This window comes from Acanthaster planci, linkage group LG01 (assembly GCF_054643075.1).
Source record: "Acanthaster planci isolate LZ-2023a linkage group LG01, COTS_SCS, whole genome shotgun sequence".
Lineage (NCBI taxonomy): Eukaryota > Metazoa > Echinodermata > Asteroidea > Valvatida > Acanthasteridae > Acanthaster > Acanthaster planci.
Window position 1 is genome coordinate 5,996,826 of NC_141777.1, and position 27,141 is coordinate 6,023,966.

At 40.7% G+C, this 27,141-nt stretch overlaps 1 protein-coding gene across 2 annotated transcripts; it reads right to left on the bottom strand.

Moving 5' to 3' along the window:
* Positions 1–506: 506 nt before the first annotated feature.
* ppp1r37 (protein phosphatase 1 regulatory subunit 37) lies at positions 507–27,141 on the bottom strand. Of its 2 annotated transcripts, none has more exons than XM_087145857.1 (9): positions 27,025–27,141; positions 17,620–17,770; positions 15,746–15,891; positions 15,024–15,146; positions 11,301–11,442; positions 9,117–9,283; positions 7,576–8,506; positions 6,490–6,605; positions 507–6,160 (listed from the first exon to the last, which is right to left on the bottom strand). In XM_087145857.1, the coding sequence occupies exons 1-8, from the start codon at positions 27,121–27,123 to the stop codon at positions 6,505–6,507; spliced, it is 1,860 nt and encodes a 619-aa protein (XP_087001983.1). In that variant the 5' UTR covers positions 27,124–27,141; the 3' UTR covers positions 507–6,160; positions 6,490–6,504. The 2 variants fall into 2 exon arrangements, with proteins under 2 accessions (XP_087001983.1, XP_087001978.1); XM_087145852.1 differs by having other exon boundaries at positions 6,468–6,605.

A 27,141-nucleotide genomic window follows, 5' to 3' on the forward strand; every position in this document is an offset into this window, starting at 1 on the left:
TGTGTTGGTCATTGTTTTGATTGGAATCTCAGGAATTCTTTACAGACTTAGGGGGGGGACATGTTAGGTAACAATAGTCTAGAATGTGTATAGGGATTGGACAGGTGGGGGGAACCCCCTCCGTCCCATATCTTGCCTGGTATATGAGATATATTACTACAACGCTGCTTACTGGAATGGTCATACAAAAAACGCACAACTTGTAAATTGCTCCATTTTTTTTGAAGGAACATCTGTATCCAGAGGGTTTGCAAGGCGTGGGTAGGGGATGTCAAGGATATTTATGAGGAATTTACTCTTATCAACAACTGAAGTTGCATGTACTGACATTTGGACCACTGTCCTCTGGAATTCTGCATAAGAACTCAGTTGGTGTGCACTTGCACCATCATTTTTGTGCTTATCAAGTTCCACTTCGGTCAGAATGCTTACTCCAAAATAACGAGGATGGAACTAGTGTGTTTTAGACTCATAACTAACAACAGTGACAAGAAAGCACACACAACCTATTTTTTTTATTCAAGATTTAATTTTTGACCTTTATCTACAGATATGTACCAACATATTACATTTGAATTTTATTATTATTTTATATTAGTTAATAATACAAATCAGGAAATCAATTGGAGTTTTCTGAATTACACCGTTTGGATTTTAGGTACTGTCCCCTCATTGCACTGTTACGGAAATCAGAAGTTGTAAAGTCACAGAAATGGTACGTATACACTGAAGTTATCAAACAGACTACACCGGTGTATGGCAGGCTTTTTCATGATATCTTAATACCAAAGGAGGGCGACAGACATACTGGAGCCTCGGGTAGTGGTACCGTCAATTGAGGGCAGTGCACATAAATACATGTAATAATACTATGGCTGACTGATGCGACCGGTCACTGCTTTATTTACATACACGGTAATGGCTTGCGAGGAAGTGAAGATTTGTGGCTCACTGTAGCTTGAAGGAAGGTAGATCTCATGGGCATCACCAGCATTATTATCAAGGAGGGAAGGGTACAGTAAGCCACTCGGCAGAAGCAAACAACAAATCCTTAACAGTGAAACGATCCGTTATGAGGTACCTGAATATACCTCGGAATTGGCACTCTTAGCCAACTGGTGATTTTCATCCCTTAACCCAATCTCCTTTGGCCATTTTCTTCCTTTTCATTTTTTTTTGGGGGGGGGGAGGTTACCTCCCTCCTGACAACCATGGATGGTCCCTTTTAGTCACCAAGGGAAACAAGACAAGCACCATCTCTGTGCCTACCAATGTTTACAACACAAGTCTACAGTCCAAAATAATTTCATCTCGAGCTAAGAAAATGAAAAAAAGTCGGACTTCAAGGCTACAGATTGAATTAAACCTCAAAGCTATATACTATTAATTAAATATAACTAGAAGAGAAAAGAAATTAGAAGCTTAATTTAATACCGACAGCAAAACTTCCACAGCAAATTTTTTGGTTTCAGAAAAGGTTTGTTTTTAGGAGAGAGGGGAGGGGATGCAATTCTTGAACGGTTATCAAGTTTTGAAATGCTTATTTAGACATCTTTTATAGAATTTCAAACAAATTTTCTGGAAAAAGATAAATGAAACCTCAACAGTGGGTATCGTGCATTGTTGCCGAGAAATGATATGTATTTCTAGGATGCAGATTTCTTCGTGAACTTTACACTACTTGTATACTTTTTAGACCTAAAAAAAGTGACACATTAAACTAATCATGTTACTTTTATTCTCCCAGTGCACTGGAAAAGGCAGATTTTCTGTGATTTCTGTCAATCAACCAACTGATATGTACCAGTAACAAACTACTTTTTTTCATTAATGAAAGACGTTCTGCAGTGAGGTCATTTGCATATCAATTGATCTGGACATTGACTCGACAGCATGAAGGAATTTGGAAAGTGTCACCCAAATTATACGCACCTACCTTGATACATTTAAATCGCTGAAAAATTTCAAAGTTAATATTGTGACACTGAGATACTCACGCAACAGTGCACATACACTCAAGAACTGGGCAGAAATAACCATAAAATTAAATTTTCAAAATTCATACAGTGAATATGATCATTTGTTGCTTTAAAAAGCAACTACCAAGTTTCTTCTAAATCTATATCGCATGCCATTGAAAAGTTTAAATTAGTTTAAATCTAAAAAACTGTTCATTTCTGTGCCCACAAATAAACGTCAAAACGAAACAGGCTGACAAATGTGGTAGGTTTCCAGTATAAGCTTTCAAGTTAGATACTGCAAGTACATAGCATGTTTAATCTTTTTTTTTAGGACAGCAGAAATTTATTGCTAGCCAAATTCAAGTAATAAAAGTGAATATTAGATCTGTAACATAATGCCATGGGCCAAATAAATAATCACAACTTTTCATGTCACAAAGGCAGAAGATTAACAAAGAACACAAAGTGGCTGATCTGGGATGTGAAGTTTTTTTGAATGTGCACTTCAGGACTCACTTTGTCAAGCTGTGCTTTAATTTCTAAGTCATCTACTTTTCATTTGTCCTTTAAAACAAGGAGTCATGATTAAACTGAGAAACTTTCTGATAAAGGGGTTTAAATTCTTTCAACATTACCAAAATGTAGGTGAACGAACTTACGAAAAAAATTACATACATACAACTGTCTGTTCAATGTCATACAAAATTGAGAAAGATTGGAAACTCAAGTCTATCAACTACTAAGTATTGAAATTATACTGTATTGCATGTCACAAAAAATTCAACTCCCAATGGCTACAGGTAGCTTCCCCATCTTAATACAAATAGCATACCCAACATAAATATCCGACATCAAAGATTAATAAACCGTCACAAAATATTTCATCTTTTTGATATTTTTGTTTTCACATTTGTACAGGTACAGCATAAAAGAATACATCTTGTAATGAAATAATTCCAGCATTGCTCCAAAATTAATTTTTCTTCCGTGTACAATTATTTATTTGTTAATTCCATTTCTTTACAGTGGCAAATATTCTTAGTCTGGAAGAGAAGCAATACTTGTGAACACACAGCACTGAATAATGGCTACTCAGCATCTTCTGATTCCTCAAATGGCTGATAACCCACCTGCAGTCAACTCTCGTTAATAACAAGGGTCCTGGGACCAGTGATAACCAAAACATGTCTTAAAGGACTCACAATAAGAGGAAAAACGAACGTATTCACAAGGGTGGACCTCGGAAGTTGCTCTTTATACCAATATTATTTGTCATAATAGTTTATTCTGTATATTGACAGTCAAACTGTATCACAAACATGACGACTCAGGTCTTCAACCCTGACACAGTAAAATCTTGGAAACATAATCTACCCCATGAATCTTGGCAGCCATAACAGAATAATGATTCACATGTGATTCTCACAGTTGATTTTCTTCATAAGCACAACGTGCATTGGGCACGATCAGTCGATCTGCTTGATTGATCAATCCTGTAGGAAACCTGAGACGTTAATTTTCCTTTTTCAAACAATCTTCCGCAGAATGGGAAAGAAAGTATCACTGACGGAAAGACTGATGGATTGTGCTGCAAGATTAACCCATAGTGCAGCGACTGATCAACCGTGCAGATTGAACACTAGTGCCCAAAATGCATGCGTTCAGTGTCGTATGCAAGTTTACGCCACATGTATTTCCAAGTGCACTTGAACTTTGACCTCCCGTTTACCAATTCGAACATTGTACAACCTAGCGCCATCAAGACTGCCATGGCTGGCAACCTGCTTCCAAGATTGTAATTCAATGTATTAGCAGCAATTTTATGTAGACAGCTGCTTTATTTGCTCATTTGTGTGTGCATCAGAGTGACTTCAATCAAACCAATAACCTCTGCATTATGGTAGAAACTAAATGAAATTTGTCAGTTCTCAACACTCAGAGAGAACCGGGGCAAATTGAAGGTCAAAGCTCTTAGCTTAATTCAATATATCTTTATTTTCATAAGAATGAATACATGGAGGATTCTCCAGAATTCTTGAAGCTTCCAGGAAACAGCGAAGGAATGAAAATCAATGCCTACAATCCATCTTTCTGACTGACCAGGAGCTCTGTCCAGTGATAACCAGGGGAACTCTCGGAAGTGAATTGCTTTGTGATTCAGTCTTTTCAGACATGTCAGATATTGTGTTTCATTTCCACAATCGGGTGTTCCCATCTCGAATGCTATAAATAACTCAACATGTTGCTTTGTTTCAGTCAGAGAGCATCATCACTTGGCAGTACCTGTAACAATGCCAGCAATGGTTAATCAAAATGGTACCTTCTGCAAACCACTTCCTGAGCTAACTGCATCAGAAACCCATTTTACTTCCTCTGATGGTCTCAAATGCTTACAAAAAAGTAACTTAACAGAAAAATGTGCTCAGGTGAGACTTGTATCCAAATGAATTGATCCAAAGATTTCACAATGCTTGATTGCTAAATTCCTGGTTTCAAGTTTGAAAGTCCATTTATGGCTGCTTCATTGTATTATCTTTTCACAATCTGGATGGCTTCAAAACATGACTAATGAGGAATAAACTAGGTGAAAGAGCAACAGTTAATGAGAAAAACAATGAAATACATGAATTTTCCTACATTGCTTACAAGCAAAGATATTTTTTTGGAGTTCAAATATTTCAACACCTTGATTGCCTGGCAGTTTCAACCCCTCAAAGTATTGGGAAACATTTGTGCGTTTCTCACATGTCTATGGTAAACTGAGCATCCTGTCCGTCCCCACAGCATTGCTACCATCACACTTTTTGTTCAAGTTCATTCTTTATGGACTCAGAGATTTGCTCAGTTACAACTCGGCAACTCAGTGCGTCTGCACAGAGTGGTATAGCTCCAGCCATGGCACTCATTTCAGAAATGGGTTACTCACCTACAAGCATGTTGCTTTTATTGGTAAAATTTAAGTGACGGCGTATAGCATACTAAAAGTGAAACCTGTTTTGTATATGCTAAATCTTTATCTTAAAAGTTTGAAAGCCACTGCGAGGACATGACAAACTGGATGCTCAACAGATGCCCATAACGGGAGTCTTTGTGCAAGTGCTTTTTATCATCCTGTGCACAAACAACAAGTGCACATGTAGCACCGGCGGCGGAACGATTTCCAAAGTGGGGGGCCTGTTATCAGACATCAGCCATTAATAGGTCAATCCATTATGACCCATCCAATTATTGGACCTGCAAAAAGTGGGGGCCAGCCCCCCTCCCAACATGTAGGCTTTGATGTCTATGGATTAGCCATGTTTTGGTAAGCTGAAAGTCTAGTTTCAAGCATTATCTGATACGACTGGATTTTACTTAGGCTGCATCTTTTATCCCGTGCCTTGGACGGGCAACTGACTACACGCCTACCGGCTGCATCCCAATCTGTTGTCTAGGACCACGTCTAGGTCTTTGCTTCACTGAAAGTATGCAGAGATGCAGTGTCAATAGACATAGCCTAAGTGTAACTGCTGTGTATGTTAGACGTCCGAATTAATTTGGCTGCGACTGATAATAACACATGAGGCTACGGAATTCACTGGGCTGGCCGCTAAAGCAAGTCACTGAGCTAGCCACTGAAGTAAGTTGCTGGGCTAGCCGCTAAAGCCATTTCCCATAAACTTGTATGTCATTCCCCACCATACCCGACTATTTCAAACAGCACTGCCTTAGCTGTCTTCAAACAGCACTGCCTTAGCTATCTTCCATGGACACTTCTAAGCACACAAAGGAGCTGAGCACAAAAGGACTTTTGCTAAGCACAAAAGGACTTTTGCCAAGCAATACAGGGTACCAAAGAACGTGAATTGATTTCTATTGCTGGTAACCAGTTTCCAACTTATTTCTACTCGAGCAATTAAAATCTGCCCCAAATTTTTTGAGGGGGGGTGGCAGTTCCACAGAAATTGGCATACTAGGAGTCTATCTTATCCCACGCTGCACTGCAGCCACAGTTCAAATCTGTTGTAATCTGAAGGTAGAACAGAGTGCAGGACGAGCAGGACAAGTTGACGAGTTGACCAAGTTGGCTTGACCACAGAGAAACCTTCAAACTTCTAGTATAACCCCACAGTTTGCAGTGGTCGTAGCCCTTGTGCGTGCGTTCAGTCCCGTCAACAAAAGCGACATCCAGAAAACTAAGAGAGCAGGTTTGTGAAAAGCTGTATCAGGAGGTAAAGATGAGACAAGTCTTCATTTCAGAAATTCCACAGTTATTTCAATATTACCACCACACTGTATAAAAAAAGTGAAAGCGATGACAATATTTAAGCTGTAAATAAGACGCTACACATGAGCAAGCAGCCACTGGGCACGGGTGAAACCGTGCATCTATGCATGTTTTGCACTAAAACATCTTTCCGTTCATCAATCTACATACATGTAACAGCGAAGACTGAAACGCAATAACACATTTCCACTTTTGCGTGGAACTGCCCAGTAAATTTTTTCCATGTGCATAGAAAATACCTTAATTTTGAAGTCCCGTTACCTTGCCCTTTTCCTTTTATGAGATCTTGACGTCTGTCTGCACGGTAGCGGTACTTCTGACCTTTGCCATGATTTGATCGAGCTCTTTCTCAAAGTCATCTGGCGATGATGACAGTGCTATATGACCAACAAGATGCAGAGATGAGAAGGTCAGAAAAGGTGAGAAGAAAAAGGTGGAACCTTCGGCATTAACTCAATCCTGTCATCTCCAAGGCTAATTTTGCTAATACTAATTCAGTGGCAATGCCTGGTTTCCAGAAGCAAATGAGGCCGACTTGTTTGGCTGCCTGGTGAGAAAAGGGTAACCTTTAAGAAAAGGGATTTTATATCAGGCAAAAAAAAGAACTACACAGTTGGATTGTGTTTGTGCACACTGTCTAATGCTGGGAACAGCAAACCTAGCAGGCACCCAACAGAGACAAAAATTGGTCACCAGTTTCAAATACAGATTGATGTAATTCAGGGCTCTTCTGCAAAATGCAATTTGAAGAAAAGACCTTAATTTGGCTACATAACATTCCAAACCCTTCCATGAGACTCTGATTTTCACGGTACAGCAAACAGCGACTGTGAGAAGTGGCATTTATAAGGGCATGCTTTATATACAGCGTTTAGAGTTGTCAAATTTAACAAACCAGTTCAAAACAATAACAATGGAAACACACAATGTATGATACAATACAAAAAATCCAGTAAAAAGTGTCCTTTCCCAATGAACCGAGAAATCAAATGGCCTAGCTGACATTTATAAGGTGTACTACCAACTAAAACAACTTTGATCAGACTTTGTTGATGGTAGCAGCTGGCAGGTCCATCATAATTTCTCCGTGACTTTAGTTTTCATCTCCATACACTCCTAGTGCAAGATTACCAACATACTTGTCCCTTGTAAAAATTAAATGTCCACGCTGAACACAACCATCAGCTTTTCTGCCTGTAAAATATTTCTGTACACTGAATAACTGTGAAAGGCCCCCCTCCCTCACCCCAAATGCCCCATTTTACTCAGGGTCAAAGATTGGAGACATTATTGCTCAATAAAACAAACATATTTACAGGAGAAGAATTACGGCAACAGCACATTTACCTCCTGTTTGACAGTTTGCTCCTTCTAGTCCTTCTGTCTCAGCATTAGTCTTGTTCCCCGCCTCCACAGTGCCATTAACAAGGCTGACTGATTCTCCTTCACAATTTCCTTCCACAATGAGCGTGAGGGGGTCTCTGGTGTGACCCCTATCCCCCATGGGATCTCCTTGAGTTTTGAGATCTGATTTCTTTTCCTCTGGTTGAGTTGCTTTTGACGGAGTTGCATCTGTTGCATTGGGAGAATGTTGGGACGGAGTGGGGTTCTCGTTCATCAAGTCCGTTTGAGGGATTGAGGGCACTGTATCACTCGCGCAATTCCCAACCGGGATGAAACTGTCAAAGTGTCCGTATCCCATGACCAAGGTGCTTTGGGATAGGATCGTGGGTGATGCTGCGGCCATCGCTGCCTGCATTGGGTGCGCCAACAGCTGGATATTATTAGCTAACGGGACGCCCGTTGGGGAGTCCAACTCATCCTTGTAGTCTCTTCTCAGGCCACCTCCTTGGGAGGCTTGCATAGGCTGCTGCCCCGCACTGTTGTCACTAGTGGAAGACGTTTGGGCAGTGCTGCCCACCGTTGAGCCCCCATCAAAGCTGACCAGATTCAGTGGGTCGTTGTTTGCAGTACTGGCCTCAGTCTCGACAGGCAGGGAGGAGGGGTCGGCTACATACCTGACGTTTAGAGTTCTGGGGTTCACGCGAGTGGTGGGGCTCTGAGGCCCAATCTCCGTGGATTCAAGCTGTTCTTGTTCGTTGCCATGGTTACTGCTTATTGTCCGGTTTCCTTGTTGCATGTTACCAGTCTCCTCTTGCTGATCTGAACCCCCCTGCTCTGTTTTCTGCTGTTCAGAGCGACTGATTTCTCGATTTCGTTGAATGTGAACACTGATCTCGCTCTGCAGACTTTTCTGAAGATCCTCATACCCTCGCATCTAAAAGATCAAATTCAGTTGAAGAGCCAGTAAATGAACAACCAGACTGCAAAAACACTGTGGGTTTACCAAGGAGGCTTTAAATACTAAGCGACTCTAGCCTAGACCCAACTTCACGGCAACGCTTACCATATTAGTGAAGAATCTTCACAAGGCAGAATACACAGTATTCTAAGGCTAGCAAGGAAGTTTGATTTCTACACAAGTACCTAACAATGAAGAATTCTGTGCAGAACTGGTGTGTTAGCATTGTAAGCTCAGTACAAGGGTAGTGATAATGAAAGTGCAGAACTTTGTCGTTGTTGTGGTCAGCAAGTTCTGTTGTTTAAGTCCAAAGAATGCATCACTGATTTCCTGCACAGAGGAGGATTCTGGGAGATACCTTGCAAACAATATCTTCAGAGTTACAAGTGTGGCTAAGGAGGATCAGGTCCAGAAAATGCAGTTTTCTACAACAAAGCTCTGCACGTAAAATGTGGTGTTCCCCTTCTAGATGTCTGTTGAAAGGTCAAACCCCTGTATTCTCCTTTCCATTCACAACAAGCACACAAACAAACAAAAAAGAGAAGCAAGGCTAGACTGGGTTGTATTTATGTCACATGACATGTACCTGTTCCCGTTTAACATCTTTATCAAGGTCGAGTCGCAACAACACTTTGTTGACCTTCATGGCATAGGACAGTGCCATCAAGCCACCAGTTCGGACATCGTTTTCCCGCAGGTCCAGCCTGATCAGCTGCCAATTATCGGCTACATACTCAGCGAGAGCTACCGTACCTGGACATGAAAAAAAAAACCAGTGAGCGATACTTAGTTGTTAAATCAGACTGTATGCGGCCTGGTCATGCCCTTAGCCAAGACGTGAGGGACCCAGCTTGGTACACAGTGCAGAGACTGTGAGGTTACTTTACTGCAGCATTGAGACTGAGGATTGAGAAAGTTTCCGGCAAGGGTTGACCGGTAGTAAATCTCACCTCTCCAACGAGTAATTTTCAATTTTATTTTTCTTGTAAAGATTATGGGCTATCCTGTGCATGTACATAGGTAGAGTTTCAGACAGCAAATACAACGGAATGTAAGGTTTCAGACACTAAATAGTTCAAGTTGAGCTGACTTTTCCAGAATTGTAATTTGTAAACTTCTTTTGGCTGAGGAACACAGAATTCCGAAAAAGATTTCTGACCACCAAGAACTCAGCTTTGTACAAACTAAAAAGAATCAACCATGCGTAACCCCATGAAAACTCTTTCTTAACCCCCACCAGAATGACAAAAAAATTTGTTCTCATCAATCCCTTCAATTTTCAATTCCTGAATTGAATGGCCAAGCCAGGGATACATTCAAGTAAACAGTACCGGTACTTTGAATACATATGCATATCACGAGCGGTGAAGGTACACCGGGTATATGTATTGTGCTACTGAATATGCCCCATAAAAATGCACTTGGAATTGCAAATTCTGCCCCCCGTAAAAAAAAAAAAAATCCATAGTCTATTTCATACAACAGTAGTATCAGCCAATCAGAACGTAACATTGGCCAGATGGATGTTGCACACACAGCTGGATTGAAGAATTATTGGAGGACTGATATTTACTGAGTCACACAGAGATGCACTCTGCTCAACGGCAGACTAAAAATAATCTAACTTTGACGTCACTGTCGCTGTCAGTCATTCTCAAAAATACTTCAGAACCACAGACGAATCGTGAATTTGCCAGAGTAAAAAATTACTCCAGAGGCCATAACCCCAAATGTAAATGTACATGTACAATCCTTGCTCAATCGACCGAAGACATATATGACGACTGACAAATTGAATTTACAAAAAATACTTCCATTCCGATATTGGAAAAGCAATATTTCATGTGCTTTGCAATTCACCTGACAAAGCCGTGAATGAAAAATTACATGTGTTTATCCGGACCAAGTAATAGTCAGCTTTTGAAATTCTCTTCAGTGTACATTCGTCCCTTGTATTCTTAGACTGGCCATACGATAAAACTTTGAAAAGACATTTAGCCATTAGATGAGGATGAAAATTACGGCAAAAGCATTTTCCACTTTTATGTGTTCCAATCAACGTAACTGCACATATGCATTGTTAGACATCCCCAACTCATTATGCGGAAATGCATACAGATGGCAACAGGATGAGAAAATGATACCATTAGGCCTGATTCACTAGTCAGCCATCTTGAATTGAAAGCCACGTGATCCCTGTGAAAATTATCTAAAACTTCATGTGTGTTTGAACAAAGATTCCTCAATAGGGACATGCTATAGATACCCATCGATGTGTTCAAATGGTTAAATGTGAATTATGGATTAAAAGGTCGTGCCATGTTTTTTGCCAAAAAAACTCCAAATAGTCTTTTTCAAAGTGACGCTATAGTTGCAATTACACCAAAATAGTCAGGCTTCTTCCAATTTCAGATCGTTCAAAGAATATAGTGGATTCGCAGAGCACAATCCAAAATGGGCATCTTGTGAATAAAGCCAAAGTAGGAATTTAGATACATGAAGACTTTGGAAGGCTGGTGGGGTTATAAAAAGGAATTTATGTGTTACATAAAAAAATTGGTCTCTGGTAATGTCTAAGTGCATGGTATTTTACTGGCAACCTGTTTTTCCGGAATTTCAAGCTCTGTCTTGAAAGTGTCCAGTTTTGACAGAACATGTCAGTTTTTCAAATCCTACCTACAGCACATGTATGTCACGTTTTCCTTGGCTTTCCAGCCGTATTTCATGGATACTAGACTAATTCAAGGTTAGCAGACTCATCGGATCTCACCTTGGTCACCAAACCTACAAGCGTACAGGCCAAGCCGCAGCAGCGATCGGTTCTTCATCAGGGCATCCTTGAGTATGTGCACACCATCATTGCCGAGGTTGTTTTGCCCAAGGTTTAATGTCTCAAGGCTCATCAGCATGGGCTGTGCAGAGCAAGGCAAAAGAACAATCACTCTCCACTAGATAGTTATCACAATGTGTACTGTTATGTCATTCTATACACTCATCCAAACAGATACTGCTGTGACACCTAAGCCGGCAGAACAAGTTACAAAGTGGGAGAGTCAGTTGTGAGACCATCAGACATCAGCTATTAATAGGCCGATCCATTAAGCCCCATTTATAGGATCTGCAAAATGTGGTGAAGGGGCCATGCCCCGTCAAGGGGGGAGGACACTGGCCCCCCCTGCTTCTACCACTAGTGGGGACACTAAACTTATCCATTCATGCTTAAACTATGGCATACTCCTAATTGGTCAAAGAGGAATGTAATGCACGTACACCTGTCCGCGAGACGGTGCCACCGCAGCAATGGATTCTAGTTCCCGCCGCTGGATAAGTCTATAGGCTCTGTAAATACAGATTACAGACGCCCTCTAGTGCCAAAATCCAACATTTGCCAATACACCATGGCGCATGCTTGCCATTTTGTGTCATTCGAGTGCTCTCCGTAACACGAGCATTATGGAACGGCACACACTGCTTGACAAAGGTTTCTGCACACTTTGGTTGGCAAGTCGGAGTATAAACCTTGCACCATTTGTGTCAGAAGCTTCCTAGGCCCAGGGAACTTACACTTAAAAAAATCAGCTTACCATGCAACCAAGACATTATGTGATGAACACAGCTCGAGCTTAAGTGGGTGACAAATGCATAACATTTTTTTTTTACACTGTGCAAGATTCTTTTAAAGGCCTGCAACTCTAAAGTCACTCCTGTAACTTATGGCTCATTTTTATCAATTTGAGTCACAAATGCTTTCAATTTTTCTGTGAAACCGTCTTCTAAATAGTACCAAACAAAGCTTAAAAGAAAACAATGATGATTTTTTGTTGGTTAAAAGAAACAACTGAGAAGACATATTCACTGTGTGGATTAAAATTTGTCTCTTTGATTGGTGCAGGAAATTCTACCTGAATTCCTATACCTTACCCCCCATCAAAGCCCAGCTTATACAAAAGGAACGCCCGTTTCCTGACTTCTTGGAAATTGAACTCTAGCTGCACTGATGATGGATGTTGAAGTTATCCAACATACATATCGAGATGTCTTTTATTCCTCGCATATCTAACCTGGGGCTTTCTTAAGTTCATCCGGTGATGGGGATTGGCTGAAACATGATCAATGATCAGTGTGGTCTAACAAAGGAGAATTGATCCAAATCAGTTTTCCCCACCATCATTCCAGCACACAGAGAGTAAGAAGGTTATTTTTGATTAAGTAACAGCTTCTATTATACAAGTGCAAAAACAATCTCTAACAGTAATGAAAAGTTGAAGGATGCTTTCTTAATCTAAGCAAAAAAAATCCACAGGTGGGAGATTTATAGCACAGGCAAGTTTTTCTTTCTTTTTTACACAATTTTCTTGATGTCTGTTCACAAAATGGATCTCTAATAGGTGAAGGCAATTCAGCTTCTATTCCTGTTTTCATGATGGTAATCCTAAAGCTTATGACATTTTTCAGGTGAAATTTCAGATGCAATGTACATGGAAATGTACCGGTACTCGTACATACATGTACATACCCTACACGTGGGAGCCAGTTAAGCCACCGGTAGTTGGGAAATACATGTATGACTGCATGTGCCATGTCGGACATTTCTGCAAACTGTATTTCACATTGCAGATGTAGTAAAAAGCACCAAAATCCTACACCTGCAGGAGGATTTTTCATACATCCTTGCTTAGTGTTCCAGCCGTCTGTTGCCATGGTTACCACATGGTGAATATTTACAAACTTCACTGTAATCCTGAGAAACTCTAGAATTGATTGCACGTTGAACATTCTGCTCCAACTAAATATGCGTGGAAGCGAAGATGATGCAACAGAGGCAAATTATTAATTACCAGCCTTGTGCTCTGATGGTTAGTTCTAAACTTTGGATAAAACATGTCATTTTACTATCCAAATCAAAAATATTATTCAAAGAAGGACAATGCCTATGATTACAGGGGTTTTTCAAGTGATGCAGCCTGAGGCGGAAAAAGCATTCCAGGAAGCGTACCATGTCTGTGGATGCACGCGCATGTTCGAATCTGTGTATTTCTATTGGTAGTTTCGTGTATGCCACAATGTTGGGAGAATGGTGACTGTCAAAATCATGCGTCTGAATATCCTCTACAGAAAGAAGGATCCTTTTCATTTTAGTTTTCAGTAAACAAAGTAGATTTGGAATGTACAGTCTAAATTACCCATCCTGTAAATAAAGTCTACCGTGAAGATCTTGCTTGGCACAGACAATGCTGTCTACAATGCATGAATTCTTGGTTGACCTTTTTTATTTGAGAGTGGACATAAGGTCCTACTCAGCCTAAGACATATCTCGCGATATGTCTTAGGCTGAGTAGGACCTCATGTCCACTCTCAAACAGACAATGCTGTCTACAATGCATGAATTCTTGGTTGACTTTTTTCCTAAGAAGCCTTTCTTTTCACACGGACGTGCTGAACCTGGCATTAAACCTTAATGTCTAACAACGGGAACTGGCCACTAAAAATTCCACACTTAAAAAAAACCTGACTGTAATGAATGCCATTATTCTCCCGCATAATTCCCACTTCCTACAACTGCTTGCAAGCATAAGATCATTTGCATTACAGTTGGTGTGGCTTCAATGACTATCAGAAGACTGGGCCAGTACAAATAGGAGACATGGTCTTTAATGCTGACAGACACAAAGCAAAAAACCTCACGAAATATCCTTAACATACATGAAATATTGCAGACTCAAGACATTGATAAGAAGTCCAATTCCGTGGCAAGGCTGCCTTTTGCATGGAGAAGCTAGCACAGTTTAGCTTTGCTGTGTTGCAACTGCATATAGATCTGTCTTAGCACTGGAGCCGTAAGTATAAAAAAAAACACAGCATGTTTGGCCAACGTCCATGCTTTTATGAGAGACACTTTGAGAAATTTGAGAGAGACTTTGGGAATTGGACTTATCCATGACTATGCTGCTTTGCTGTGGTACTGGTTTGTAAATGCCAAGTGCAATAAGCATATTCTGTATGTGGCTGGGGTCCACACTTGTTGGATTCTATGGCTGGTACAACTGTTCAGTGTTGACTTTGTTGATTAAAATAAATGTTTCTGCCACTGTTTCCATGGCAAGAGGAAACAGTGCAATAAGTACCGCTGTAGCCTGGATATTGCGTGAGGGTTGTTGCCTGGGGGTGGTTGTCATGTACTCCTGCCCCCACCAGTCATTTCACATACACAGCCCTCTCCCCACCTCCCCCCCCCCAAGAAATATGGCAGAGGGATGAGTGATAATCAAAGTTTGATCTTAATCCTGAACTTGAGGCTGCGCCAAAGGGGTCTGATCGGTATCATAGAATCACTGCCTTGGTGAGAACTCCTGCAGTGATGTTGCTATAGACTACCGCAATGTCACCCATCAATTCCAGAATAGGGAAACACTTTGAAATTACTACTACAAACTTTAAAATGACCGCAATGCATAATATACATTAAAAAAAATGGCAAGGATAAAATACATACTAGTGCTTTTGCCAGATGGGTCATTCCATTCTGGGTGAGTTGGTTGTTCCATAGTACCAATGTAGTTAGCTGCCCCTCCATCTGATCCAATAACCCATCACATAAATGGGATAGCCCAGCATCCTACGCAATAAAGAACAAATGCCAATAGGTATTAAAACAATCAGTGCAATCGACGGTAACAGATTTAATCCCATGTGTGTCTATTCTGGCTATCTCAGGCAATCCATTTCCTTAGTGACCCCCTCAGGAGTACTGTCCTGGTGGAGAGAGGCGGTATAACCACGGTGATGAGGCCTGATGAAGAGATGGCAGCATCTCCCCGCGCATCTTGAATTTAATCTGCTGTTCCATCCACCAGGCGCCTGGGGAGAGGATCACTTCTTGAAATCTTCCACAGAATGACTTGGAACATTGCAGACATCCACAGCGAGAAGGGCTCTCTGTGAAATTACTCGTCAGAGAATTATGGGTTCAATTTATAATCATAAATGATACATGCCCACTAATATAATGGCTATTGAATTTAACGCTGTTAAAACCCAACTGTTGACAGTTGTTTCAAAGCACACCCCTCGCTTTCCAGGGCGCAGTCTTAGGGTTGGAGTTAGGAAAGATGGCCATTTCACAGATTATCTCAGAGAATAAGTGGCTTCTTGAGATACCATGAAGGCGCTATTAAATTTCAATGCAATTTCCGCTGGAAATTTGCTGGGCCTTACCTGGATGTGATTGTTTCGGAGGTCTAGTAACTTGAGACCTCTGTTGTGCTTCAGCATGCTGCCTAGGTGTATGGCATCAGAGGGGATCAGTCTGTTCTCAGCCAGATATAGGTCTCGGACTGAGTTGTTCTGTTTTAGTGACATCACTGAGATAAAAAGGGGAAAAAAAGGAGTCCGGGGATAAGCTGATAAAAATGTCATTTTTGTCAACTACAATTATTTTTGGTTTCTTACCCAGCATACTTTCAGAGGCAAATGCTGGTGAGACCAAAATGTTTACATACATGTATCACTTAATCATTTCGTATGTGGGGGGGCCCATGTCAGTAAAAAACAAACCAAAAACATTTTCTTTAAAATTTGCTGACTGTCAGAGTTTCAAAATGCAGGAGCGCGGGTAGATACCGGTACCAGCCAATGCCAGGGGACACTGTTAGGAATGTACTGATGAATACAGTGGACAAAGTAAATCTGACAACGGGTTACAATGCCCAATACTGACACCAACATAAACAGCCGGCAAGGATGACTCGGCTGAGGAAATAGACAAATGGCAGGTGACACACCCTCCCCTGGCAATATTGCTATGTCCACAACCGCTGAAGCAGACCAGCATTTTTTTAAGGAAAGTGTTTGAAAACATTTTCTCCAGTGGAAAAATAGCCAAAAATTGTTTAAAATACAAAAAAACATAGTTCAGGTATTCGCCGTTACGGGGCTTTTAAAAAGACAACGGTTTGTGCCAACTATTTCCTTTAACATTTGAGTAACTTGAAAAAAATGTCGCAAATCTGGACTTGATCAGGAGAGCTCATCGGCACGCAAACTCTAAACACTGAGCCAAATGGGATGACTGACCAGAAATTGCTAAAATCAGGAGAAGTTAGTGCGTTTAAGCATTTAAATACGCCTAAGGTAAGCATCCCACAGAGCAATCGCCAGCAAGGTTGTGTGGCTTTAAAGTACAGCAACGGACGTATGTTGAACATGTCTAACAGACATGAATGGAAGAAAAAATGAAGGCCGAAAGAAGAAACCCGATGCAACATTTTAGCCATTATTAAAGTAGAGAGAGTGTGTGTGCATTATGGATCATGTTGCACATGGAGACATTCAACAGGAAATGGATTCTGCCCGCTTCGTGGACGTCGTTGTGGCTGAGCAATTGAAGAGCACCGCATTCTGTGTCTCATCTGGGGAGGCACAGTGGTGAATCAATTCTAGTCTGTGCATGACTGACTGCGAGACACGTGTGTCACGTCCTGCGTTATCATTTGGCACACACAGCTCCCTCGGTGACTATGCAAAAAGTGAACAAAGACAGGACGATCCCACAATATCACCATATTTGTTACTCATGTTTCTTACATTTAAGGCTGGGACATAAAGAATAAATGCATGAGACAAAAAAAAATCTGAAGTAATTACCAGAAAAAAGGAACAGCAAATTTATGAATCAATTACATGAAAATCAAAAGAACTTCAAATTTCAAAGGAAAATTCGAATTATTAAACCAAATAACCAATTCAGATGCTGGTATGAGTGACCATTTCTAAAATGAGCTCAAATCCTACAAAATGTGTCACAAGATCATTTGTTCCCATATGATTTTGTTTTAGTTTGTATTAAAAGCAAACTGAACTCTTTGTTTTCATGTATCACTTAGCTTGAAATCCTGAAGAACATGGGCACAGCGCAGGCGAAAAAGTTGAGGATTCTATAGATTTGCATTGTTCACGATTCGTTTAAAAGCTTTTGACTCAAAAAGTGGTTCTGACAACATGCGACTCATTTTGTCAGACTGGGTAACAAATGACGAACCCACCAACCGTCAACTCAATATACAAACAATCCAACCAACAAACAGTCTTACACAGCAAGAAGAGTGGTCGGCCTGAGATATTGCAGCCTTCCATGTGGAGCGCTGATAGCGTGATGTCCGCCCGCAGGGCCCTGGCTAGCATGGGCATGCTATACTCCGTCCAATTAGTGTTCCGAATGTCCAGACATTCTAAGGAGGAGACCTGAACACAAGCCAATGAACAAGAGAAAATGAATGTGAAAGTTGACTTCTGGGTGACGTACATGTGAAGGGCTTGGTCAACTCCAATCGTAGAATGTTTGAACAAATTTCCATTTTGACAGTTTAGGGAGTCAGGTTGATTTTTTTAACGATCGTGTTTTACAAAATGTGGAACTTAATCTGATGGAGTTTTGTGGTTTCTTTATGTGTGACTACTGTGCCGATTTGCCTTCTTCTTCAAGAAGATTTTTGATCAACTTGTTAGCACTCCTTGAATCCATGATGGCGGCTACAACGTGGACACGACTTCTGCTGGTCATAAACACCTCACAGCATACCAGTTTATCAAGATGTGTGAGTACTTTATCGAATCAAGTTCTAATGCTTGTGAATAAGTTGACTCTTTGACCATGGCTGACAACTTTTCAAGCTTTTCCCTACCCTGGGTTGTTTCACTTCTACCGATTAACACATGTGTTCATGTTAAAATTACATCCAGCTGTCATCAAAAAATTTCTCTTGTGAGATGGAATAAACATGGCTGCACATGTATACAACTAGCTGGGCCAAACACTCCACTGGATCTCACAGTTTGAGTTGATAGTTCTTCGAACCCTGGACTGGAAGGTAGTAGTGAAATCGAACGCGACAGATCATAAATATCATCCAATTCAAAGAATACGAAACGGATAACATATTCACGGCATCAACTGTTTTCTCACTGTTGTGCTCGCCCTGACCATCACATTCTTGGGATACTCAAGAGGAATGCCCTCTTGAGATACAGAGGAAAGAGAGCTGGTCGTCATGACAGGACAACTTACTCATGTTGTGGGCATCAGCATCGCCCAATTGCTACCTTAAAGGAAGCCCGACGATTGAATACTAAGCCTAACTCTTGTCCAATTGACAGATCTTTGTTAATTAATATCCAAACGGCACAAGTTCTACCTTCATCTTCGGGGCCATTTTATGAAGACCCAGACATTTGGACCATCAGAAGTCCTGACGTCAATGACCAACCCGACAAACATCCAATGGCCTTGGCACCATCGGACATCAGGTACATCAAAGGTATCAAGATCTTACACTTGAATACTCAATCTCTGTCCAACAAACTTGATGAGATACGCTTGCTTGCGGTGGAGAGCAACCCTGACATTTTGGGGATCTCAGAAACATGGCTCCACGATGAGATTGATGACTCGGAGATACCGGTACACATACCAAACTTCAGTTTACTACTGAGGGATAGAGAAGACAGCCATGGTGGTGTGGCAATGTATGTCAACGACAGATAACCTGTAGATCCAATTAATCTGCCAGGTTATCAGCATACAAAAGTTGAAATCTTATGGGTTAAACTGAATCTACCGCATGCTCATCCTATTCACACCGGAATTGTTTATGGACCAAATGTCTGTAACCAGTTTGTCGACAAACTGGAGGCTGTGCTGGACGAGAATATGGAACAGTGCAGAATCAAGATCATAGGGAGAAATTATCTGCGTTGAGGACTTTAATTGTGATGCTCTCAAACACAGTGACTGGCAGTGGAAGAAACTTCATGGATTAATGTCAGTAAGGCATTTATCACAGATCATTTCAAAACCTACCAGGATTACTGACAATTCAGAAACACTGATTGATCATGTCTGGACCACCAATCCCAATATGTACGTATATAATGGTGTTTTAGCATCAGTTATTAGTAACTTCTCACTAGTTTATGCTGTTTGCAAAGCACTGTTTTTTCCGAAGGGTCCTGCTTGTATTATTAGGGTTAGGTCATATTGATCTCTCAATGAAATGAACCTTGCTAATGATCTGGGGTTAATCTCTTGGGCAGATGTTTGAAATGCTGCAAGTTTTGGCACAGCAAGGATATTTTTTGAGGAAACTCTCGACAGAATCTGTGAAAAACATGCTCCTTTTAAACAATTTAAAATCCTGAATAGGAGTCCTGACTGGTTCAACAATGAGTATCTTGTCTTAGGGAAACAGTTAGCACAAATTACATCTCGAGCCCAATTTACTAGATCTCGAATTGATTTGGCTGCTTTCCATCACATGAGATACAGAGTTAACAATCTAGCTTAAAGGCTGAAGCATGAATTTTATGAGACGACAATCAACCATGCAGGTTCTGATTCTAAAAACTTTGGAAGGCGATAAAAACCGGGAGAAAAAGCCAATAAATGTGTGGGTGTTCTCCTGAGGATCAGATGTGTTCTCCCACAACATACTTCAAGTCACTTGTAAAAAAACATTGATCCTGTCTCATTTTGACTATTGTGATGCTGTTTGGGGAAATTCCTCGAAACTAGCCCTCAACAGATAAAATTCAGAATAGTGCTGGTTGACTCATCCTCAGTCTTTCATGGAGAACCCCTACGGAGCTTGCTCTATCTACACCAGAGAGGGATACTTCAGAAGACGTACTTTCCATTTAAATACATTGGTCTATAAAAGTCTAACCATGGACTGCCACCACAACTATGCAATGGTTTCATTCATACAACTGATGCGCATCATTATAATACTCGGTCAGGCTCTTATGGTACCGTTGTCCTTCAATTCAGTAAATTGAACTCAAGTAAATGCAGATGCATTGTTCATGGAGCCTACGCATTCAATGCATTGCCCATGTCTCTCACAAGCCCACTGCTTGTGACTCTATCAAGTTTTGAACACACCGACAGATCCTTGTTGTTTTAGTGCTTGTTTGTGTGTTTCGTAATTTGTTGTTGGTGCTTTAGAAATTAGCTATTATTGATTTTCTAAATATGTGTGCACGGCTGGTACATGGAGTTTAATTGTTGGTATCTTAAGTAGTACTGTTTTTTTTTTTTAGACAGATATTTCGATGGTTTAACCTATTTTATTGTAACAGCTGGGCACCTCTGGAAATCTGGAAAGGTTCCCCAGGATAAATAAGTAATAAATAAAAATAAATAAATAAATAAATAAATGTTGATAGGGTTTTCAGTCCCTACCTTATTCCGCAGGCTTTACCCAGAATATTCCTCTGGGCTTTTCCTTCTACCTCTGAAACTCTAACCTCTCCTCACAGTCAGGTTTCTTCAGCCGTTCAAGCTACAGTAGCTACATGCAAAATACATTTGAGGAATTACTGGTTTCATTATACTGCCAGTAAAAGTTAACAACAATACTAAAGATAATGATTAATGTTAACCCTAACACTCCTCAGTCCTCCAACAGGTGAAGGATTGAGGAGGGGTTAGGGTTAATTGAAGAAATAATGCCTTTATAACATGGTCAACAAAGCTGTCAGAAAAGGAATAACACGCATGCAAATACAAGATATTATCATCTTAATACCTTGCTAACTTCTCACTAAGAAGATATTTCACAGGTGAGAAAATTAACCTTGCAAGTTAACAAAAGTTCTGGCTGAAAAAAAATACATCGACCGATATGCATGTATAAAACCCTGGAATAAAAATTTGGTCCACAGTATTTCATTTCTGAACCTAAATTAATAAAAGACGGCACCTGATATCATTTTGAAAAAAAAACCCGTTATAATCCACCCAGGCAAAAACAGATTCCCACACAAACATGTTTATATTGAAGACTTGTACTACAAAAGGTCAGCATAACCTCCACCTATATGTGATTTTTATCACTAATGAAAGCTGAGCTCTGTCCCACATGTCCTCAGTTCTTCCGCAGGTTGGCAATAACTACAGCAAGAACAGATCACTCAATCTCAGCCAATTGGCCTCTGGCAGCAGCCACTGTGAAGACGCTGTAGTTGGAGATCACTATGGGAAAACCTAGACCCAAATTCGTGGCTCTGCTTACAGTAAGCAAAAACTCATCACAAACTATACCAGAAAATTCGGAGTTATCAGTGAGCATGTTTCACAGGTTAACAAAGAAATCTGTATACATATTTACATGTACATGTACATGAATGTGTAAATCCCATTACTAAAGATCGAGTGCTAAATTGTGGAACTTTTGCTAGAACTGTGAAGTATACAATATTGATCGTAAGCACAAAACTCTATGGGCCTTGTCTAAGGACGGGCTGCAGGCATGGTTGTGTAAGGCTGTGTTCAAAAGGCTATGGCTGTGACTAGAAATGACACATGTTAATGGAAGCCACTAGCTGCAGACACTTCCAATGGACACCTGGTAATGCTACTTGCATGTACTCTCCTCTGAAGTCACATGACTGGGGATGCTGGAACAACATACACTGTACATGAAGCCTAGAATGACTCCTGACAATCTGAAAAGGCTGTCTTTGCTGATTAAAGACAAGTTGTCAGCACTGCCCACATACATGATGAAGCTTTCATCACAAACATGCATTCATGTTTGCTTTTGCTCCAGGTGTGAACTACATATTACCTTAATTCAAATTTGGTTCTAAACTTCAGTTCAAATATTGCGAGAGCATGGCACACACTGCTTATTTCCCAATGGTCTCTCACCTGTCACTTGATATGACTGATGATGTACATGTAAGCACACAAATGCACCATCCTTCATTAAGCCCTGATACTTTCAGTCATGTGAATCTATGCATTTCATGGCTTGATAATTAACTGTATTCCCTACGGACTCATATTTGCAAGTATTTACATGTATGCATTTTTCCGTGCAACACTGCATTTGTGAATGCATGCATTCTTGAACTTGGGGCCAGTGTGCATTTTGGGCAAGTCACAATGCCTTATTGGTCAACACATGCAAATTTAGCTGCAAAGTTTTTGTGACGTCAAATTCATTTTGCATTCACATGCAGCAAGAATCACGTAAGTACATGTCAGCGTTGCTCCCGATTTCAGTATTTACTGTTCAAAAGGGCAATGGACACAAACAGGATTTTCCCCTGGTACTTTCGTTTTCAATTCTCTGTAAGGACAATAAAATTCAAGGCCACAAATGACAACATGGTTTGCCTGGATGTCCTTCATATAGAGGCTATGCATTAATACAGTACATCTTCAGAGGGCAAGAGGTTTGTATCACTGGGACAGATTCCAGTGAACCTTTTGTGCATTCATTATTCATTCATTGTAATTAAATTAACATGACAAAAACAGCCCCTATGATTCACCTGTTTCGTTATTTGTTTTTATGCACTACCTGCATAAACCCTTTTCTGTTAGAAACAAGTCCCCCTCTCGTATTAATGTCCATCATTCTAATAATCATTATCAGTTCTTATATAGTGCGTATTACGGAATGTCTCTGTGCGTTTATCACCGTCATCCCTGCACATTGGGCTAAAATCCTCTGCGCATCCCTGAGACCATCTCAGTTCCCTGGGGAGTATACCAGCCCGATGCTAGTCATTTTGGCGCAAACAGCTAAACATTTACCGTGTCTGCCCTCCCAGGTACCCATTTACTCCTAGGTGGAGAGAGGCACATACGGGTCAAGTGACTTGCCCAAGATCACAACATGCTGCCACCAGCTGGATTCGAACCCCTGACACTATGATAAGAAGCAACAAACTCTAACCACTAGGCCACATTGTCCCCAGTAGTGCCCAAAGAGCCTGCCACTGATTGTGCAGTGCAATCTTAGATTGGTTTCCATTCCTACATTATATTCCTCTATCTTACTGGGAATGAGATATACATGTACATGTATGAAACAAGCGTGGGAACCAGTCAAGTGAAATGAAGTTCTATTTAATTGGTACCATTGAAAAGAACCAATAATAATTTTTTGACACATGACCATGAAATCCACCGATCAGATGACAGGGATTTATGCAGGTATTGTGCAAGTAACAATATTTACATAGTACTGCTGGATATAAAGTAATTTCACTCAACACTGAATAAGTCCCATCGTCTGACAGGTGGACCATTGATGGTGTGTCATGGAATTTTACATGATGCCCCAAAGACTTAAAACAGAAGAGCCATTCCATGGTAATGGAACTTCCATTCCATGGTAAATGGATATTTAACTGTGGCATGGTCAAACTGCTGGTGATGTTACTTTGTTACTCTTCACACTAAAACACCTTTTTTGCTGATGCTTATGGTGCCAATGCAACACACTAAATGTACATGTACACAATTAATGAATTACTGGGGTGTCTAAATCAAATAATCTTTCACATCCATGTAACGGTAAGAATAATTTAATTGGAGACGGAACATTATTTCAATCTGTAATGTCACAAAATCGTTCTTCCAACTGCACGAAACAACATTTATGACATGCATTAGTATGCAGTTCTACATCGAAATGTTTCAGGGAACAACTTGTTATTTTCAGCTAGCAATCTAGACATAATTAGACATTTTTTGCACAGAAAATGCTGACTTTATTGACAACTTGAGTTGCAAAAGTCATTGTAACAAAACTGTAAAGTCGAGAAAAGAAAACAGGACGGGGGGAGTGAAAAGTCTGTAAAAAAGCCAACTGTATCAAAGATTTCTAGGAAAAAAATGAAAAGTGAAGAACAAAACAAAAGATATGAAGTATAGTGCAATGACTCTTTCCGAACAACTGCACTTGCTGGTGAGAAAACGCAAATGCTAAATGGTTACACATTAGCAAAACTGAGCTTAGTGTTTCTATCATACGCTCACAGGTAAAGTTTAACAGGATATTTTACTCAGAAAGGAAAAAAAATGTGGAAAAACGTCCCTGCAGTCCTCCAAGAGCACAATCGTGTGCTATGGGAAAAATAGGAAATGAAAGGAGAAACAAAGTCTGAAATATTTTTAAAATAGGAAAATATTATGCTTGTTTTAAATTTGGAAAGGCTTTAACTTTGCAGTTTTGCTCTGGTTTTTGTTAAGTCTTCCTTGATGCATGAGCACTACAAAGGAACCAGAAAACAGGTTTGCTATGTCCCTTGAAGCTCTATTGCACACAAATAATCAGTACCCTGGGATCCCCCCAATGCAGACGTCACACACTATTTACTCGGAGCCGACTCACAGGATGTGCCATAATGTACAGAAACCGAGCCGGTAACCAGCACTCGAGCACTTCGTGGAGAGGCGGGTGAAAGGAACTTGACTCGGGATCTGGCCACGACTCAAGCATTAATGCGCACGCAGGGCCCGTCTCTGGTGACAGGACCGGCTGGCACGAAATCCCACTGTAAACATACTTTGTAACATGAGCGAAATGCGTAATTTATTACTTGAGTTGCTTTGACTTAAACGGGCACTGTCCTCACCAGATCAGATGGCAGGAGGGTGAAACATTAGTCAAACAATGTCTTGAAGGTTGAAGGGGGAGAGAATGTACACATGTACATGTAACAAGGGCCATTTTGTTAATGTTTTATTTTCATTATGATTATGAGCAACAATGAAGAACACAATCAAGAAATTTTGGGTTTAGAGGTGGGGAAGAAAAACGGATAAACGTTCCAGGCAAAGAACACAGAATCAGATAGGGACTGAAACCCAAATCCACATGCTAACTTAGAGGGGATTTGGACCCTAAATCACAGAGGTTGTTCTAACAAAAGGTAGAAAGGACAGATTGGGTGGATTGTTTGGAACCAAGATTCTGCCCCCCCCCAACCTTTGACTTACACCCCTAAATTCTTCAGTTCTAAACCAACTGTGAATCATCGTCCATGCCATCATTTCTCATCTTGAATAATAAATGGACATCATCAGGCGACATACTTCTTTTGAATCCACGGATAACACCTTCCACTGATGACCCTTTGGCGAGTATCAAAACGTAAAGGATCCATTTGTGAAAAAAACTCAAGCAAAAGAAGAAATAAAGGGAAAAAAATCTCTTGAAGGCTACTAGCTAGCAAACTGGCAGGAAATTCTCCTATTGATTATCGAGGCTTAACTGCCTCCATGCCAATGTCTTGGAGTAAAACTTCTCCCCTCTCTTGCTCTTTGACTTGGTGTGTCTCAAGGACATGAATTGGATACTCTGGCGGGTTTTTCTTGATAAGGGCTGTCTGAGCCGAGTAGCCATGTCAAGCCTCCTACTTGGGGATTCCAGACATGTTGGACAGTTGGCTGATGGGGAGTGTTCATCTAATCACTGCCTGGGCGGCCATATTTTTAGCCCCGGTTGAAATGGGGCAAATAAGCCACTGACGTTACATGTATGTCACTCTGTGGCAATGAAATGGAGGAGACAGAAATTAGATACTTCTCTGAATTGATAGGAATGCTATTCGGAGTCGAAATATAGTACTGTTCTGAATGATTACCTCCTTGTCTGCATATTACATTTCTTGGAAGGGGTTTTGTTATGGCAGATGATCTTCTTTAAAAATTCCGTAATCTTTCAACCAGTAGTCTGTGTACATTTTTGTGATAAAAATCCCCCAAACAGAAAAAAAAATCACTCCTGTGCAGTAAGTCAGCAGCACAGACTTTAAATAAACTTTAAATATCCAGGAATTAGAGTAGAGTTTGGCCCAGAGTTAAAGTAAAACGGTGCCAAAACCTTATTTCTGCAAGAAAACAAACTTTTTTTTACATGTGCGTGCATAGAACATAATTCAAATAATCTGCTTTAATAATGCAATGTGAGTAAGATAGGTGCTGAGAATAACATCTGACAAACCGTCATGGCATAAACTGAGCGTAGCATACACCAGACTGTTTGCTGTTTAAGCCAAGTTAAATGAGATGCTCATGTTATTATAGCCTGTGATTTCTGTCTGTTGGTGTAATGACTTTGACAATGTGCTGGTATTTGTGCTGGATACCAACTCAACTGGAAACAGACATACTAACAGTTCCAGCTGTCCACAGGTTTGTATACAAGCATGGATGTGTACGTCTGCCAGGCTTTAGTTTGCATCAAACTTTTGGATGACTGTGTCTACAACTACAGAGGGTTTGCATGGCTGCCATCTTGAAGGGCCAGTGCTTTTGTTCCATAGGGAATGCACAAAATAGGTTTCCCTGTGGATCAAAAAGAACGGCCCTGCAAGATGGCTCAACTGGGATGGACTTGAATATGCTGTTCTGTCATGGTAGAACTTCCCTGCAGTCTCTGTTAACTTTGCCCATCGCCTGCCTAATGCATACTGGTACCTGTCCAGATTGTTGTCTGACCAACAAGCCCTACTGAAGTAATGCCCATTGGATAAGACGCAAGAGATGAAAAACAAAAATAATCAGGAACTGATGATGCTGATATCTGAGCAATAATCACAGAGCACTGTGGCATTTTTGAGCCCTGGACTTCCGCAAGATTCATTCCTCCCATAAAAACAGAAAAGAAAACAGCAAAGTGACTGGGAATTTTATTTACCCTTTTAAGGAGCCGAGATGCGGCCTGCCAGCCTCTAGCACCGATGGATCGATTGGATGCTAATACCAGCCTGATAGCAGACTCGTAGAATTCCAGCATGTCAAACAGAGCAAACTG